Below are 19,508 nucleotides of genomic sequence, written 5' to 3'. Positions count from 1 at the left end.
TTCAGTGTTCCGCCTATCACGGACGAGGACGAGAGGATGTCCATGATAGGTGGAACACTGAACACAAACTCACTGCTGTGAATTTGAGTGTTATCACGGACGAGGAGTAGGCGAGGCTTTTGTACACTGGATGGCCGCCATCTGACTGCAATGCATGACATGGGCTGATCAGGTATGGCACAGCGAGGCTGCAATGGGCACAGCGAGGTGTGCAATGGGCACAGTGAGGCTGCAATGGGCCCAGTGAGGCATGCAATGGCCACAGTGAGGCTGCAGTGGGCACATTGAGGCTGCAAGGGCACAGTGAGGCTACAATGGGCACAGTGAGGCATGCAATGGGCACAGTAAGGCATGCAACGGACACAGTGAGGCATGCAACGGACACAGTGAGGCATGCAATGGGCACATAGAGGCGTGCAATGGGCACAGTGAGGCTGCAATGGGCTCAGTGAGGCATGCAATAGGCACAGTGAGGCATGCAATGGACACAGTGAGGCATGCAACGGGCACAGTGATGCATGCAACTGACACAGTGAGACATGCAACAGGCACATTGAGGCATGCAGCGGGCACATTGAGGCATGCAACGGGCACAGTGAGGCATGCAATGGGCACCGTGAGGCATGCAATGGGCATGGTGAGGCATGCAATGGGCACGGTGAGGCATGCAATGGGCACAGTGAGGCATGCAATAGGCACAGTGAGGCTGCAAATGGGCACAGTGAGGCTGCAAATGGGCATTGTTGACCCTTTTTTCCACTTACAGTAGCTGCTGCATTCTCACCCTAGGCTTATACTCGAGTCAATATATTTTCCCATTTTTTTGTGGTAAAGGTAGGTGCCTCGGTTTATATTCAGGTCGGCTTATACTCGAGTATATACAGTATTTTTATTTCCTTGCATGTGCTTGGGTATTTTTTGCAAAGTGAAGCTTTACCCCATTTACTAAGCTCTGGAGAAACTTCACTTTGCAAAGTGCACAGTCTATTTGCCTTTAGTAAATCAACCCCTTTATCTCATTTAATTCTTAAAGCAGGCATGGTAAACCCATGACCCGTGGACCAAATGTTGCCCTAACCTCAAACTATTTCCAACCCGCACAGCCTCCTTCAGGTGCACGCCGCTCTACTGCATGATTGCCAGTCCTCCATAATCCCGATGGCTGTCATACACAAGCAACTATTGCGGCCGGCTCCTAGGATGAATTAGATCGGAGACTGTGAGTCAGGCCTTTTCGTCCACCATCAGTGCCTGACCTCATAAATGCGCTTCTGGAAGAATGATCAAACATTCCCATAGACACACTCCTAAACCTTGTGGACGGCCTTCCCAGAAGAGTTGAAGCTGTTATAGCTGCAAAGGGTGGGCCAACTCAATATTGAACCCTACGGACTAAGACTGGGATGCCATTATAGTTCATGTGCCTGTAAAGGCAGGTGTCCCAATACTTTTGGTAATATAGTGTACAATACTGAGCATAAACATGTGAGAAAAAAAAAATGACACAAGGAGTCGAAGATTTTGTTAAGATTTATTAAGCACATTGACCATTTCCTTTTCAGTGATGGATTTAAATAACAGCGTTCTTATGCAAAGCGTGTTTTTTCTACATTTCATCTTTTATTTCGATTTCTTATTCCTTAGGGTCTGATGTGCATTTCTTGCATAGTGATATACCACATTCTATGCTTTTGGTATTGCAGGTGTACAAGTTATATGATTTCTATTCGTTTCCTTGCATCCGGGAAATGCTGCAAGCCCTAAGTCACAACCACCGCTGGTAACGCATCCTTTAATTGACACATTCAATGGTTTTCCATCTGCAAGTCAAATTTCAGATATTGAAATAAAGTTTTATATTCCATAAATACCTAAAGTATGAATAAAACGACTTGTCTCGGCATAACACTATTCAAACAACATACTTTTTGTTTATAATTTACCAGATAAAAAGAATTATTACAATTTTTATTATTTTACAATTTGTGATAATATATTCCTTATTTTTTATTTTATTTTTTGTCTCTTTTGTCAACTATTGGGATTACTGTATGTGATTCAAATCAGCAAGAAAACTAGAAAAAAAAAGGCGCAGAAGATTTTTGGAGGATTTACAAAGCTCTGTATAATTTATAAATGAATCTATTTTGGAACAAATAAAATGGGGTAAATAACATAGAACAAATATTATGGGGGGTTGGGAAATGCCCCGGGAAACAAGCAAAGCAAAAAAAAAAAATGTTTTACAATTTTTTTTTGCGTTTGTTGTTTACAAGTAAGATTCAGTATTTTTTTGCTAGAAAATTACCCTATTTTTTATAGCAGAGACCCTTGAAAATAAAATGGTGGTCATTGCAATCGTTTATGTCACACTGCATTTGCGCAGCAGTTTTTTTTTTTAACCACTTAAGACCCTGACCAATATGCAGGTTAAGGACCTTGCCCCTTTTTCCGATTCGGCACTGCATCACTTTAACTGACAATTGCGCGGTCGTGCGACGTGGCTCCCAAACAAAATTGACGTCCTTTTTTACCCACAAATAGAGCTTTCTTGTGGTGGTATTTGATCACCTCTGCAGTTTGAATTTTTTGCGCTATAAACAAAAATAGAGCGACAATTTTGAAAAAAATGCAATATTTTTTACTTTTTGCTATAACAAATATCCCCCAAAAACATATATAAAATTTATTATTTTCCTCAGTTTAGGCCGATACGTATTCTTCTACCTATTTTTGGTTAAAAAAAATCGCAATAGGCGTTTATAAATTGGTTTGCGCAAAATTTATAGCGTTTACAAAATAGGGGATAGTTTTATTGAATTTTTATTATTTTTTTTTGTACTAATGGCGGCGATCAGCGATTTTTTTCGTGACTGCGACATTATGGCGGACACTTCAGACAATTTTGACACATTTTTGGGACCATTGTCATTTTCACAGCAAAAAATTGCATTTAAATTGCATTGTTTATTGTGAAAATGACAGTTGCAGTTTGGGAGTTAACCACAGGGGGCGCTAAAGGAGTTATGTTTCACCTAGTGTGTTTTTACAACTGTAGGGGGGTGTGGCTGTAGGTCTGATGTCATCGATTGTGTCTCCCTATAAAAGGGATGACACAAGCCGTGTTTACATACGGCTCTCCCCGTTCTTCAGCTCTGGGGAGCGATCGCGAGGGGGTGGCTAGAAACGAATAGCCGCGCCCTCGTCCCGGATCGATCCCCGCGGGTTTCCGACCACCGATCGGACCCCCGACCTGCGGAAAGGCAGGGACGTACATGTACGCCCATATGCCTGCACGTGCCATTCTGTGGACATATATATACATGCGGCGGTCGTTAAGCGGTTAAGGACCTTGCCCCTTTTTGCGATTCGGCACTGCGTCGCTTTAACTGACAATTGTGCGGTCGTGCGACGTGGCTCCCAAACAAAATTGGCGTCCTTTTTTTCCCACAAATAGAGCTTTCTTTTGGTGGTATTTGATCACCTCTGCGGTTTTTATTTTTTGAGCTATAAACAAAAATAGAGCGACAATTTTGAAAAAAATGCAATATTTTTTACTTTTTGCTATAATAAATATCCCCCAAAAAAATAAAAAAAAATAAAAATTCCTCAGTTTAGGGCGATACGTATTCTTCTACTTATTTTTTGGAAAAAAATATCTAATGATACGCCGCATAAGTCCATGGATGCGCCGTCGTATGTTTTATATTTCTTTTCTTTTACTGTTCCTTTTGAACTGAACTATGGACTGCCGTGTAGTACCAGCGCACTGACCACAAGGGGCAGTATTCTGCAGGAACTTTTCTACCATTGCAGAAGTTTGCTGTACATATTTTGTTTTTATTTTTCTTGCAATTCAGAAGAAATGTCTAGCACTTATTGATGTCTCTCTGGGAGGAAGGGAAATTTCACACACCGGCTGGAGGGTGCAGTTTCAACTCTGACCTTATAGTTGTACATAGAAATAATTAATATATCGGAGTGTATATTTTGTGTGTATGTTTTTCTTTTATTTCTTGCAGGTTGTTGACCTACTATCAACGTTGTCGGAGACTGGGGCAGATTAGATAGATAGGATTGTGTAATGTCATAGTTCTTACTGTAGTATTCCAGGAAGCTAATATTTGTATCTCAAAGTTATGCATTTATATTTTTCTTTCCTACTTTTCTATTGCTGTTACGCAGATTTAGGCCGGCATTCAGGTTTGAATGCCTTAGGACACTGGGGACAGTGTCATTTCAAGTGGGGGGAGTGTGTAGCGCCTGTGTACTTTCAGTACAGGTGCTATGTCAAATTTAGTTGGGGGATGAGAGAGTTACCTTGCTCTCATCCATGTTGATTTGTTTAAATTGGGTTTCTGCCAGCTCTGGGCTGTCCTGTGGTTTCCTTCTGTGTTCCAGAGATACCTTTCCTCTCTGGGCGACAGGTGGCGCCAGAGGGGTCCAGGCGGAGGCGCCTTTCTCCAGCAGCCAATCAGAGGAGTGTTTCCCTTGCAGGGCATGCTGGGGGAGGGTATTTCTTTGGCAAACGGCATTTTGTGGGGTTCTTCGCACGTTCCTGGTTCCAGGTGCGGCACCCACCTTTAGGGTGAGCGCACATCACGGGCCCCGGCAATGTGGCCTACCAGGCCGGGGCGCACATGATGCACGGAGTTCCTGACTCTGGGCCCTCATGGCCCGGAGCAACTAAAGCTGCAAGGGGGCCCCAGTGACTTACTGGGTTCCCCACATTCTATGAGGAAGATCCCAAGTGAGTTATGCTGTTCGGTGGGGAGTCGGTCTGAGGTGAACCCGAAGGCAGGTGATCCAACAGGGCTTAGACGATCCATCGGGGATCTGGGTGACCGGACACTGACAGGTTGAATGCTGCAATTTGTCAGTCGGTGACCTCAAAAACTGAGAAGTCTACCTGAGGGAGGTTCAGGCAAATTTATGTTCATTGAGAGGATTTGCTCCACTATCCATGTTCCTGAATGAAGGGCCTATGGCAGAGGTCTCACTTCTAATTTCATTCCTATCTGAGCCAAGTCAGTGGCAGAGACTTGTTCCTTCTCAACAATTCCGAGTAACACCCTGGCTGCCAGGCCTGTGAGAGAGACCTGTCCGGGTACACTATACCCACTCCGGCTGGAGTGGCGACGAAGCAAGAGATACCATTAGAAGCAGGACTGCTTCTGTTATCCATAGGCCTGAATCTGCAAGTTTCTCCTTTCACCAACCTTTCTCTATCTACCTCGAGTTAACTGTTGGTCATGTTGGACCAGTAATAAAAGCATAGAAAACGTCACCCTGCTGTTTGGACATTCCGTCATTGCTCTCATCATCATCATCATCCCTAGGCACATCATAGAGGTAACATAACATGCCGTCCCAATCTAACCAGCGGCTCCTTCGGGGGTGAGCGCTACATAAAAAAAAAATCACGTTTTACATCCCAAAAAACGGTCGTGTGTACGCAGCATTAGTCTTAGGACTAAAATGGCATTTTAGTTTTAGTCCCATTTTAGTCTTCTGCAATTGTTTTAGGTTTAGTCGTATTTAGTCGACTAAATCTCCAGTACATTTTAGTTGACTAAAACTAATTTTAGTCGTCTAAAATCTAATGAGTGTAATTGAATTGTAATGCATTAGTTAACATTTCTCTACAATGTCCAAACTCATTATATACTGCTGGCGTGAAAAATCTAATATGTTATTATTTATGATTGAGGTATGAACATACACTACAGACCAGTGTTCATTTTGAAGTCAAATTTAAATTTTAGTCTTAGGGCCAGATTCTGAAAGGACTTACGACGGCGCAGCGCCATGTACGTCGTCGTAAGTCCTAATCCGACCCGTCGTATCTATGCGCCTGATTCTTAGAATCAGTTACGCATAGATATCCATTAGATCCGACAGGCGTAAGTCTCTTACGCCGTCGGATCTAAACTGCATTTTTTTTTTGACCGCTAGGTGGCGCTTCCGTCGAATTCCGCATTGAGTATGCAAATTAGCTAGATACGCAAATTCCCGAACGTACGCGCGGCCGACGCAGTAAAGTTACGACGTTTATGTTAGGCTTTTCCCGGCGTATAGTTGCCCCTGCTATATGAGGCATAAGTGCGGTGTACCAATGTTAAGTATGGCCGTCGTTCCTGTGTCGAAATTTGAAAAAGTTACGTCGTTTGCGTAAGTCGTCCGTGAATGGGGCTGGACGTCATTTACGTCGAAACCAATTACGTCCTTGTGGCGTACTTTGGAGCAATGCACACTGGGAAATTCCACAGACAGGGCGTCACGTCGGGTCACAGTAGTTTTACATAAAACGCCCCCCTGATCCAAATTTGAATTAGGCGGGCTTACGCCAGCCGATTTACGATACGCCGCCGCAACTTACGAAGCAAGTGCTTTGAAAATACAGCACTTGCCCGTCTAAGTTGCGGAGGCGTAACGTAAAGCTGATACGTTACGCCCGCACAGAATTACACCGCTGGACGAGAATCTGGCCCTTAGACTTTTGACTAAAAATTGCATTTTAGTTGTAGTCAAATTTTAGTCATCTCAATTGTTTAAGTTTTAGTCGTATTTTATTCGACCAAAATAGTATTTATTTTGTCGACTAAAATGTTTTAGTAATTTTAGTCGACTAAATTAAAGCGAAGGTCAGGTGAAAAAAAAAAACTCAGCAGCTACTAACACTGTAGCTGCTGACTTTTACTAAGGAGACTTACCTGTCCAGGGTGCCCGAGTTGACGGTAGCCGAAGCCGAGCAAACGCTCGGTTCTTGACTGCCCGCCGCCATTCTCGGTCAGGGAATCAGGAAGTGAAGCCTTGCGGCTTCACCGCCCGATTCCCTACCCCCTTATTTGAGGGGGCTCCCAGATTCCGAAAAGCCCCCCACCCGCAGACCCCGACAACCAACGGCCAGGGTTGTCGGGAAGAGGCCCTGTCCTTATCAACATGGGGACAGGGTGCTCTGGGGTGGAGGGGCCCCGCAGTGCGCCCCCCTGCCCCAGAGCACCCAACCCCCCTATGTTGAGGGCATGCGGCCTGGTACGGCTCAGGAGGGGGGGGGCTCCTTACAACCCATACCAGACCTAAGGGCCTGGTATGCTCCTGGAGGGGGAACCCATGTCGGTTTTTTATTTAAAAATTGGCGTGGAGTTCTCCCTCTCAGGAATGCATACCAAATGCCGCAGCTAGAATTGGCGGGAATCCAAGTCGGATCTCCCGTCGCTTCTATGACGGCTTTGTCTCCATCGCGGCAAGCCAGCTCGGCGCTGGCTCCCGCGATGGTGCTCGTAGGTGGTCAATCTCGCCGAGAAAGGGAGCGAGATTGACAAAATATCGCAGTCACCTACTGTACATATTTACTAAGTTATTAAATCAGCTGCTAAGGATGCATAAAACTGAGGGTTTAATATGACTTTTAGCAAACATTGATAGTAGGAATAGGTACTTACCAGGCAGAATAACACTTGCACCATAATCCAGACATTGCCCTTCTAATCCAAGGCAGTCCACAAATCCTGTGCTCTCGCAGCCTCCGGAGGTGTCAGTTCTGAAGCAGCTTGGACACTTATAATTGTTTGGTTGTAACTGACTGTCACAAATGTCTAAAGGGGAACAAAATGGAAAATAATAAACTATTCATCAGTAACGGGCCTATTTAAAGAAAACAAAAAAACATTTGCAAGCAGAACAAAATTTCACTTTATGTTTTTTAGTAGTCTAATTTAGTAGTCTAACGCCCAGGAGATTGCCAATCACTTCAAACAGAAGATTGATACAATTCGCAAGGAGATCTCTACTGTTCAGACATCCTCCACACCTCACACCTCATGCACACAGGTACAGTCACTACTTCCCTCGTTCAACCCCACCACTACAGAGGAGGTCGCTAAATTACTAACTAATGTCCATCTTACCACCTGCGCTCTAGATCCTGTTCCCTCACAAATGCTACGTTCACCCTCTTGCTCTATTCTACACTCTCTTACCCACATCTTCAATCTCTCCCTCTCTTCTGGCATCTTCCCTAACTCTTTGAAACATGCACTAGTCAGCCCCATACTTAAAAAGCCCTCACTGGACCCATCCAATCTTGACAACCTACGCCCCATCTCCTTGCTCCCCTTTTTATCCAAACTCCTTGAACGTCTAGTCTACAACCAACTGAGCATACACCTTGCTGACAATAACCTTCTTGATCCCCTTCAGTCTGGATTTCGTCCACAACATTCCACTGAAACTGCTCTCCTAAAACTAACAAACGATATACTAACGGCCAAAACTAAAGGACACTATTCTGTGCTCCTACTCCTGGACCTCTCTGCCGCCTTCGACACGGTTGACCACCCACTCCTCCTCAAAAAACTCCACACCTTTGGTCTCTGTGACTTTACTCTTCGCTGGTTCTCTACCTACTTATCCAACCGCACCTTCAGCGTTACTTACAACTCTACTTCCTCCTCTCCTCTACCATTCTCTGTTGGGGTCCCCCAAGGTTCTGTTCTTGGACCCCTCTTATTTTCAATCTACACCTCCTCCCTGGGTCAGCTGATAGCCTCCCACGGCTTCCAATACCACCTCTACGCTGATGACACTCAAATCTATTTCTCTGCCCCTCAACTCACTCCTTCATTTTCCTCACGTATCACTAATTTACTATCAGATATATCACTTTGGATGTCACGTCACTTCCTCAAACTCAACCTATCCAAAAACGAACTTATCATTTTTCCTCCCCCACGTGCCTCTTCCCCTGATCTTTCTGTCAAAATTGATGGCACAACTATCAGCCCATCCCCACATGTCAAGGTCCTAGGAGTAGTCCTGGACTCTGAACTGTCCTTTAAGCCTCATGTTCAATCACTGTCCAAATCCTGCCGCCTCAACCTCCGCAACATCTCCAAAATACGCCCCTTTCTAACCAATGACGCCACAAAGCTCTTAATTCACTCCCTGGTCATCTCTCGCCTTGATTACTGCAATTCCCTTCTCATTGGCTTACCGCTGCATACTCTAACCCCCCTTCAATCCATCATGAATGCTGCAGCCAGACTTATCCACCTTACCAACCGCTCTGTCTCTGCTACTCCCCTCTGTCAATCCCTCCACTGGCTTCCGCTCACCCAACGAATTAAATTCAAAATACTAACTACGACCTACAAAGCCATCCACAATTCTGCCCCCTGCTACATCACTGACCTAGTCTCCAAATACCAACCTAATCGCTCTCTTCGTTCTTCTCAAGACCTCCTGCTCTCTAGCTCTCTCATCACCTCCTCCCATGCTCGTCTACAGGACTTTTCCAGAGCCTCTCCAAGCCTATGGAACTCCTTACCCCAAACTATCCGTCTATCTCCTTCTCTTTCAGCTTTTCGAGGATCCCTGAAAACCCTCCTCTTCAGAGAAGCCTATCCTACCCACACCTAACAACTGTATTTTAACTTTGCCCACCTGATCACCCCCCACATCTACTACCCTCTGTTCCACTTCACCCTCCCTTCTAGATTGTGAGCTCTAACGAGCAGGGCCCTCTGATCATTCCTGTATTAAATTGTATTGTAACTATAATGTCTTCCCTGATGTTGTAAAGCGCTGCGTAAACTGTTGGCGCTATATAAATCCTGTATAATAATAATAATAATAATAATAATCCCTATATCATCAGATCCAACTAGTGGCCAGAATGTGGTATAAATTCTTATGGAATTATTTCAGGAAACTATACCTCATATTGACCACTAGATGGAGCTGATGATACAAGAATTAATCTATTAGAAAACATATGAGGACATTTCATTCAGCTTGCGCTAATGTTTCTGACATTCATGCAAGGAGTGTTTTATATATAGACCCCTAAGTATTTGCTTGATGACTCATTTCAGTGTGTTACATTTAACGAGACCCTGTCATGAGCAAAGGGTTTCTAATTTGATATAATGGGTTCCAGAAAAGAGTCAGAATCCTTGTCTCAGTACTTTTTCTGGGTCGTAATCTCAGACCACACCGGTCTTCAGCCAGGGACCAAGCATTCTTAAAAGGAAAGTTCAGCAATGCCTTCCTCTTATAAGACTACTCTTATGGCAGAGTCCCATTAGGAGTTAAAGTAGAGCTATAGGCAAAGCTTTTTTTCCCCCGTTTTGGATAGAGCAAGGGAGGGTTGTAACCCATGCCAGATTTTTTTTTGTTATGCCACCTGTGTTCCATTGCAGAGATTTCCCATCTCTTCCTGTCCCATACCCAAACAGGAAGTGAGAGGAAATCCCTACGAATTAAGGAAAGAGGCCCCCAAGATCACCAGAACTAGTGTTCTCATTGGAAGATTTCCCCTCTACAGTTAAGCCTCGTACACGGGCTCGTTTTTTTTGGCAAGAACCAGCAAGAAAACTGCTGGCAGAGCCTTCTTGCCAAGTAAACCGAGCGTGTGTACGGGGCTTTTAGGTTTCTCGTCTGGAAATCTGGCCAGAATCTCAACGAGAAAAATAGATATCCTGCTCTCTATTTTCTCGTCGAGATTCTTGTTGGCCTGTTTCCCGACGAGAAACCCGAGAGTGTGTACACTTACCTGTCGCGGTGGAAACCCGTGCATGCTCGAAATGACGTTGACGTATGCGCGGTAGCTTCCACGGCACAGGTAGGGTGAAGCAAGATGGCGGCGATGGCATCGAATGTGACGAGCGCATGCTCATCGTACGCGATGACATCACCACGTTCTTGCCTTTCAAGAGAACCGCGGTTCTTTTGAAAGGACTGTGTTTACACTTGGGCGGCAAGAGATTCTTGCCAAGAATCTCGTCAGGAAAAACAACGTTTTTTTCCTGACGAGATTCTGGCCTGTGTGTACGAGGCCTCATACCTTGGATTATAAGCATTATTTGTTCCAGAACAATGCTTGTAATCCAAAGCACTCATATATCAAAGCGAGTTTCCCCATAGGAATCAATGGAAACTCAGATCATTCGTTCCACAGTGACTGCCGGTGTATGCAGTACTGCATGTGGCCAGAGGTATGGGGGAGCCAGAGACAGAGACACTCGGGAACGGATGTCTCCAAGCGTCTCCTAGCATCACCGGTGCTCCCACACCTCTGGCCACATGCGGTACTGCACACCCCAGCAGCAATCCGAGGTTTTACTGTATTACTTTTCAGGGAACAACCCAAAATTTGGGGTTTTCCTTTTCTTTCTCTTCCAATGATAATGGTAAGTTACTAATAGAAAGCGTGACTCTCACTAATAGGGGGCACAGACAACAATAAAATCTGACAAGCATTCTAAATTAATCTTCACTTTATCCAACACAAAAAAAGTTTGCCTTTAGTAATACCTTAAGAGTTAGTGAAAAAGTTTAAGCTCTGTCTTTTAAATGCAGATACCCCCACTGCCCCTCCAGGTATCAGGTGCTTTTTTGCTTGAAGAGAGGGAGAGGAGACTGTCTCCCCCTTCAACAACTCCTAGAGCAAAGATAGCAAGTATGTGATATCAACGCCATAAGGAATTGTTGGCCTTGTGGCCCTGCACATCACTCAGATATGCAGTCATGTGACATAAAGGAATTTCTATAATTCCCCAGCGCAAAAAAAAAAATTCTGAAAGGCGAGATCCTGGGGAATAAAATAATGGTAGATGCATGATATTTGCCCAGTTGCCCATAAAAATCCACGCATGCTCAGAATCAAGTCGATGCATGCTCGGAAGCATTGAACTTCATTTTTCTCAGCACGTCGTAGTGTTTTACGTCACCGCGTTGGATTTTTGACTGATGGTGTGTAGGCAAGACTGATGAAAGTCAGCGTCATCGGATATCCGATGAAAAAATCCATCGGATTAGATTCCATCAGATATCCGATCGTGTGTACAGGGCATAATAGCTGACAGTGATATAATTAACTTGAGCTAATTAACTAGTCACTTAAATCAGCCTATGTGGAGTTCACACAATACTAGCAGACAGACAGAAACAATAGGTGACTTGGTTAACAATGGGAGAAATACCCTTGACACATAACACCTTAAACAGATTATATCAGGATACTGCTGAATCAATTTACTTTGAACATTTATTGTTGGTAATGGGGCATCTAGGCCCTAAACATGGATCCGGGGCCTAGATTCCCAGAGTCTGTATTTTGTGGAGACATGAACTTGAATCAGAAACAAGAACACTCCAAGGGTCCCCCAGGCATACACCTCCCAAAGAGTAGTGTCCCCAAAAATGCTAGGGCCCATAGTCAGTGGGTAAGAGGCCACCTTGCAGGCCTCCAAAAGCCTCTGTCCTGGCTGGACAATTGTGCACATTGCAAAGAAAAAACTCCGGTACCCAAAATTTGAATGGCAAGGCTTTAAAGTTCTTTATAGGTTATCAGTCTAGAGCAGTGTTTATCAACCTTTATTCAGTCATAGCACCCTTTAAAAATGATGGACAATCTCAAGGCACCCTTTAAAAATGATGAGGCACCCCATTCTAAAATGTAAAAAGCATTCTAATAGATTTACATAATGCAGCAACACAAAGTAGGACACCCAACGTTAGAGGTGATTTATTCATCCAAACTAAATACACTGGGCCAGATCCACATAGATCGGCACCGGCGCAGCGTATCTAAGATACGCTACGCCGCTGTAACTTACTTGGCTTTGTTTCAAATCCACAACGAATTCGCGCCGTAAGTTACGGCGGCGTAGTGTATCTCTGGCAGCGGAATTCAAATCAGCGATTAGGGGGCGTGATTCATTTAAATGAAGCGTGTCCCCGCGCCGAATGAAATGCGCATGCTCCGTTTCGAAATTTCCCGCCGCGCATTGCGCGAAATGACGTCGCGACGACGGAATTTTTTAAACTTAGACGTGACTTACGTCCATCCCGATTCACGGACGACTTACGCAAAAAAAAGAAAAAATTCAAATTTCGACGCGGGAACGACGACCATACTTAACATGGCAAGTCTAACTATATGCCGCAAAATACCAGCTTTAACTATACGCCGGAAAAAGCCGACTACAGACGACATAAGAGAATGCGACAGCCGCGCGTACGTTCGTGGATCGTCGGAAATAGCTAATTTGCATACTCGACGTGGAAAACGCCGCAAACTCCACCCAGCGGACGCCGAAGTATTGCATCTACGATTCGAAGGCGTACGAAGCCGTACGCCTGTCGGATCAAACCCAGATGCCATCGTATCTTGGTTTGAGGATTCAAACTAAAGATACGACGCGGGAAATTTGAAAGTACGCCGGCGTATCAGTAGATACGCCAGCGTACTCTCACTGTGGATCTGGCCCACTTTCGCAAACTGGTACTGACTAGTATTCCAATGTTTCTCTTCTCCCTTGGTTTTTCTCTATCACTCAGCTAATGCCACCCCAACGCTGATGGAGAGGGGCAGGGAAGGGGGATACAAGGATGCTGTGCAGAAGACTGATATCTTCCATATCAACGGCTGATGCCATTGGTCTTTAGGACACCGGCAGCTAGAAGGTTGTAATGGTGCATAATGAAAACCTGAGGCTTTGTGTAACTCAAAGGAAGTCTTCATCCACATGTCATCCACAAGTCATTTTTCTATTCTAACCTTTTTATTATTTTCATAGGACAGGACACATTAACTTACTGGTGTTATAGTTCAGTTTTGCATTGCGGTCTTTTCTTTCCCCACATGCATTGCCCACTCGGATTAGAAGGCCGCTATTGGTTGTTACAGAAAGGCATTTATCACATAATAATGGAACTGAACAGCCTTTCATTATTGTTTCATACTCCACACCGTCTGATGGAAGAAAAAAAGAAAATAAACATTAAAATGTACTTAAACTTTAAAAAAATATGTATACTGTATATATCAGCTTGTCAGCCTTTATAAAAAAAAAAAAATTCTGTTTTTTATGTAGCGCCCTGCTTCTGATGAACAGGCGCTGCCTCAAATTTATTGGGGGTCTGAGCTGTTACTTGGCTCAGACCAGAATGATTAAAGGCAATTTAGCCTCTGTTCCAGCCATGGCTATGCTGGGAGTGATCCACCATTGATTGCCTGGGGGTGTTATTACCACCCCAGGCTGAGGGTGGCAGCAGCCAGGTCATGGTATATTGAGTGCTCCCCCACCAGCAACAAATTAGTGGGAGTGGTTACCCCGCTGTGCATGCTGGGGAGGGGTACTTAAGGGATAAACGCCATTGGTGTGGGGTTCGTCAGTTCGCGATTTGTGGCCCGCCTGGCCAGGGGTGCGTGTTGTGAATCCTAGTTCTGGGACCACGTTGGCCGGGGGCTGCGGCTTCGTCTGTTGGGCCCAGTTGTCTGACTGGGGCCTGTACTGCAAAGGTGATCCTTTTTTTCCTCAGTTTAGGCCGATACGTATTCTTCTACATATTTTTCGTAAAAAAAAATCGCTATATGCGTTTATTGATTGGTTTGCGCAAAATTTATAGTGTTTACAAAATAGGGGGTAGTTTTATGGCATTTTTCTTAATATAATTTTTTTACTAGTAATGGCGGCGAGCAGCGTTTTTGTTTGGTACTGCGACATTATGGCGGACACTTCGGACACTTTTGACACACATTTTTGGGACCATTGGCATTTTTATAGCGATCAGTGCTATAAAAATGCACTAATTACTATAAAAATGCCACTGGCAGGGAAGGAGTTAACCACTAGGGGGCGCTGAAGGGGTTAAGGGTGACCTCATATGTGTTTCTAACTGTAGGGGGCAGGGCTGAACGTGTGACGTCAGTGATCATCTTTACCTATATCAGGAAACAGACGATCAGTGACAAGTCAAAATAAAGAACGGGGAAGGTTTGTTTACACTCACCTCTCCCCGTTCTTCAGCTCCTGTGACCGATCGCGGGACACCGGTGGCGATCGTGTCCGCGGGTCACGCCGGCGCACTCGCAACCCCACGGCTGGGCCTTGAAGAGGACCTACAGGTACGTGCTTGTGCCCAGCCATGCCATTCTGCCGACGTATATCGGTGTGAAGGGGTCCCTAAGTGGTTAATTTATTTCTTGGTTATTCCTTGGCTAGTATGGTTGGTTGTCATCGAAACACCATGAAAGCACCCTTTTTTTCAAAATAAATGTTATAAAATGTAATTAAAGACATTTTTTTTTATTTTTTTACATTTACTGTAAATATTTGAAAACATTTAAGAAACTATATTGACCAAATGCCATCATAATTTTCCTTTAAATACATTTCACCCTTTAACCACTTGCCTACTGGGCACATACACCCCCTTCCTGCCCAGACAAAATTGTAGCTTCCGGCACTGCGTTGCTTTAACTGACAATTGCGCGGTCAGGTGACGTGGCTCCCAAACAAAATTGACGTCCTATTTTCCCCACAAATAGAGCTTTCTTTTGGTGGTATTTGATCGCCTCTGCGGTTTTAATTTTTTGGGCTATAAACAAAAATAGAGTGAAAATTTAGAAAAAAAACACAATATTTTTAACTTTTTGCTATAATAAACCATTTAAAACATTTTTTTTATCTCAGTTTAGGCCGATACGTATTCTTCTACATATTTTTGGTAAAAAAAAATCAAAAAAAATCGCAATAACCGTATAGTGACTGGTTTGCGCAAAACTTATATTGCCTACAAAATAGGGGACATAATGTTTTTTTTTAATTCTTTTTTTACTAGGAATGACGGCGATCTGCGTTTTTTTTTCAGGACTGCGACATTATAGCGGACACATCGGATACTTTTGACACATTTTTGGGACCATTCACATTTATACAGCGATAAGTGCTATAAATATGCCTTGATTACTGTATAAATGTGACTGGCAGGGAAGGGGTTAACCACTAGGGGGCGGGGAAGGGGTTAAATGTGTAGCCTAGTGAGTGTTCTAACTGTAGGGGGAGGGGGGTGACAGGGGGAGTTGACCGATCTGTGTCCCTATGTACAAGGGACACAGATGGGTCTCCTCTCTCCCTGACAGGACGTGGAGCTCTGTGTTTACACCCCATCATTACACACAGAGATCCACGGTCCTGCTCAGTTACTGGGCAATCGCGGGTGCCCGACGGCCATCGCGGCTGCCGGGCACGCGTATTGTGTTCCCAGTAACGCGACAGGTGCGCGTGCGCGCCCCCGTAGCGGCTTTAAATGACAGGACGTCATATGACGTCCTGTCAGAACAATAGTGGATTCCGCCCGCCGTCATTTGACGGCGGGCATTAAGCGGTTAAACAAGGGAAGATGTGTCCATGGCTTCTATTGGTTCTAGAGCCACGGCTGAAAAACACGATCCCACTTACTGACATTGCAGTACTCCGACCAGGTCATGCAACCTGATCCATCACATTGAAGCTTGTTTTCGCGACAGCATTTGGTTGAGCCGATATTCCAGCACCGATTGCATGTGGTCATCTGGCCTGAATTGGAAAAGGTAAGACACAGTGATTAACAACCCAACTGGCAAGTACAAAATGTAATCATATGAAATAATTTGCAGGAACAGAAATGCCCTTATGTACATGTATAACAAATGGTCAATGTAGTGACTCCAATTTATTGATGCTTAATCAAGTTCTCCTAGTTGCATTGCTGATAAGTGTTGTTGTAATGTTATTGGTCAGTTTAGTGCCCTAGTTACATTGGTGGTCAGTTTAGTAACCCCCAATTACATTGACGGTCACCGTAGTGCCCTCAATTACAGTTAGGGTCACAAGCGTGTGCACAGGGTATGATGGATGTGCCTGGGCACACCCTAAACACCCCATGTGGTGCAGATTCCCCCTGCTGCCTGGGCCCCTATGTCATTTACCAGCCCCTTAATTTTCTGAATGAACACAGTGAGTGAGTCAGTACGAATCACTCATTGTGTTTAAACATAAATGAAACGTAGTAAACTGTGTTATATATACACTCATGCACACATGTGTGTTTGAGCTTTGGGATGGTTAGGGTACTGGCCCTATTACAGTAGATGTGGGGGGGGGGGGTCAGGGTAGTACCACCAGTTACATTAGTACAGTGAAGTGTACCCTGTTGCAGTCAGTGCAGTTCTCCCATTACACTGGGTCAGTGTAGTGTGTAGTGTAGTGTCCTAGTTACAATGGTGGTTGATGTAGTGTCCCTGTAATATTGGTGATAATTACTATAGTGCCCCAGTTAAATTGGGAGTAGGTTTAGCACCCCTAACAGTGACGGCTGGTGCTCAAATTTTTTTGGGGGTGCAAACAAACCGGAAAAAAAACATCAATTGCAGCTATTGTGCCATCAAACACAGTCACTGTGCCATCAAACGCTGCCACTGTGCCATCAAATGCAGCCACTGAGCCCATCAAACGCAGCCACTGAGCCCATCAAACGCAGCCACTGTGCCCATCAAACGCAGCCACTGTGCCCATCAAACACTGCCACTGTATTTTGTCTGTTACTGTTACACTACTGCGCCCCATCAGATGCTGCCCTTTATGGATGCACCGCCAGTGATTCCCCTAATTGCATTGCTGGTCAGTGTAGTACCTCCCCTTACAGTTAGTGTAGTTCCCCTATTACTTTACGGGTTAATATAGTCCCCCCAGTTATATTGGCGGTCAGTTTACAGTTACATTGGTCAAGTGAAGTGTCCCCAGTTACAGTGAGTGACAGTCTACTATTACACTGGGGGTCAGTGTACTGTCCCCAGTTACCTTGGTGGTTAATGTAGGGTCCCTGTAATATTGTCCACAGTTACATTGTTGGTCAAGTTAGTACCCCCAATTGCATTTATGGTCACTGTAGTACCCCTGCTTACAGTTAGTGTAGTGCCCCTATCACTTTTGGGGTCGGTATTGTCCCCCCCCTCCCCCACTTACATTGGTGGTTAGTTTTATACCACCAGTTACATTGGTCTAATGAAGTGTCCCTTGTTACAGTGAATGATGGTCCCCCATTACACTGGGGGGTCACTGTACTGTCCCCAGTTACATTAGTCGATGTAGGGTCCCTATAATATTGGTGGTCAATGTAGGGTCCCCATAATATTGGTGGTCAATGTAGTTCCCCCAGTTACATTGGTTGTCAGGTTAGTACCCCCAGTTGCATTGATGGTCACTAAAGTACCCCTGCTTACAGTTAGTGTAGTGCCCCCATCACTTTGGGGGTCAGTATAGTCCCCCCAGTTACATTGGTGGTTAGTTTAGTAGCACCAGTTACATTGGTTTAGTGAAGTGTCCCCAGTTGCAGCTAGTGACATTCCCCTATTACACTGGGGGTCAATGTAGTGCACCCGACTATGATGGCCAGTGCAGTACCCTGAAGTTAGTGCACCCTTTGACATTGATAGTAAACATATTGCCCCCCCCCCCCCCATATATCAGCCTTTATAGAGCTGGCTTTGTACACAGGGCACAGGTATGCTGGACCAGTGTACTTTATTTTACTGTTGAAACCTATTTCCAGCGAAGATACTCGGCAGCCTGGGACTCATCCTGCTCATTGGCACAACACCATTGGCTCCCGCTGTTGTGAATCAAAGTCAGTGAGCCAATGAGAAGAGAGAGAGAGAGGGGGCAGGCAGCAGCTCCATTTAGGTGCCCTCATAGCAAGCTGCTTGCTATGGGGGCACTCGGCAGGGGGGTGGGGCTATACGTTCCGGCAAGGGACCCGAGAAGAGGAGGATCGGGGCTGCTCTGTACAAAACCACTGCACAGAGCAGGTAAGTATAACAAGTTTGTTATTTTTAAAGAAAGAAAAACAGAGACTTTAGTATCTAACTGTGTCTGAGCACCGCAAACTGAAAATGCTATTTCATTTATTTTAATATTCAAAGCAAATTGCCCATTCATCCGTGCTTTATTTTGATGAGAAATCACTTTGAAAAACATCACCCTATTATTTCTAGCAGCTGCCACCTAGAGTAAGGGCAGATGATTCATTTAGCATTTTCTTCTCGGAATCCATCTGCCCTTAGGTCAGGCATGCATACAGGAGGGTGTGCTTAGCTGGGAAAGCCCCTCTTCCAGATGAAAGAAAAAGAGGCTCTTGGGATGTATAACATTGTTTTGGCCTAGGCCAAAAACCAGTAAAAAACTGAAGACATTAAAAAAAAAAATGTTTAAAACAAGTTAGTATAAATTACCTTTTTATATATTTATTAATGCTAGAAGCATACCGAAAAAAATAAAACACAAACCTATAGTATCACTTTAAGGTTTCATACAAAAGACAAGCACTAATGTGAAAGCATACTCTGCTTAGTATGTTGGCACAAAATAAATAATAAAATACAATTTTAAGTATTTCTTACCTGCAATTACCAAACTGCTCAAGATCAAAAAGACGAAGATTTTATTCATGGTTATGGAAGCCCTGGTTCAGGTTTAAAGGCTGATAGTTGAGTTGCTAGTCCGGTCTTGTAGTCACTTGTCTGAGACTAGCTTTGAGTGATGAGTTATGGTGAAAGGATCGATTTTTATACTTTATTGAGTGTCATGCTATGCCAAGGTGCAAACTGTTCCTCTTCCTTTTAGTAGTCTTTGAAGTACATTGGATAGGCATGTTTACTCAACCAATTATCCAAAATATTT

The 19,508-nt window shown here is 44.4% G+C and overlaps 1 protein-coding gene across 1 annotated transcript; it reads right to left on the bottom strand.

The window, feature by feature from the left end:
- Window positions 1-1,555: 1,555 nt before the first annotated feature.
- On the bottom strand, window positions 1,556-19,384 carry LOC120916418 (phospholipase A2 inhibitor subunit gamma B-like). The gene is made up of 5 exons (XM_040327377.1): window positions 19,229-19,384; window positions 16,251-16,367; window positions 13,604-13,759; window positions 7,446-7,598; window positions 1,556-1,820 (listed from the first exon to the last, which is right to left on the bottom strand). Exons 1-5 carry the CDS (start codon window positions 19,275-19,277, stop codon window positions 1,684-1,686), a joined length of 612 nt encoding a protein of 203 aa, XP_040183311.1. The 5' UTR covers window positions 19,278-19,384; the 3' UTR covers window positions 1,556-1,683.
- Window positions 19,385-19,508: the final 124 nt, after the last annotated feature.

Source organism: Rana temporaria, chromosome 10, assembly GCF_905171775.1.
Source record: "Rana temporaria chromosome 10, aRanTem1.1, whole genome shotgun sequence".
In the NCBI taxonomy this organism is placed as follows: domain Eukaryota; kingdom Metazoa; phylum Chordata; class Amphibia; order Anura; family Ranidae; genus Rana; species Rana temporaria.
The sequence above is the reverse complement of the archived record's forward strand: the minus strand, read 5'-3'. Positions and strand labels throughout refer to the sequence as shown.

What these genes read in the sequence shown, in the direction of transcription:
- LOC120916418 (XM_040327377.1), bottom strand. Translation starts at nt 19,277, where the DNA reads ATGAATAAAATCTTCGTCTTTTTGATCTTGAGCAGTTTGGTAATTGCA. An exon ending in GTCGGAGTACTGCAATGTCA is followed by an intron (nt 13,760 to 16,250) that starts GTAAGTGGGATC and finishes TTCTTCCATCAG; the next exon opens with ACGGTGTGGAGTATGAAACA. An exon ending in TGCAAGTGTTATTCTGCCTG is followed by an intron (nt 1,821 to 7,445) that starts GTAAGTACCTAT and finishes TTTGACTTGCAG; the next exon opens with ATGGAAAACCATTGAATGTG.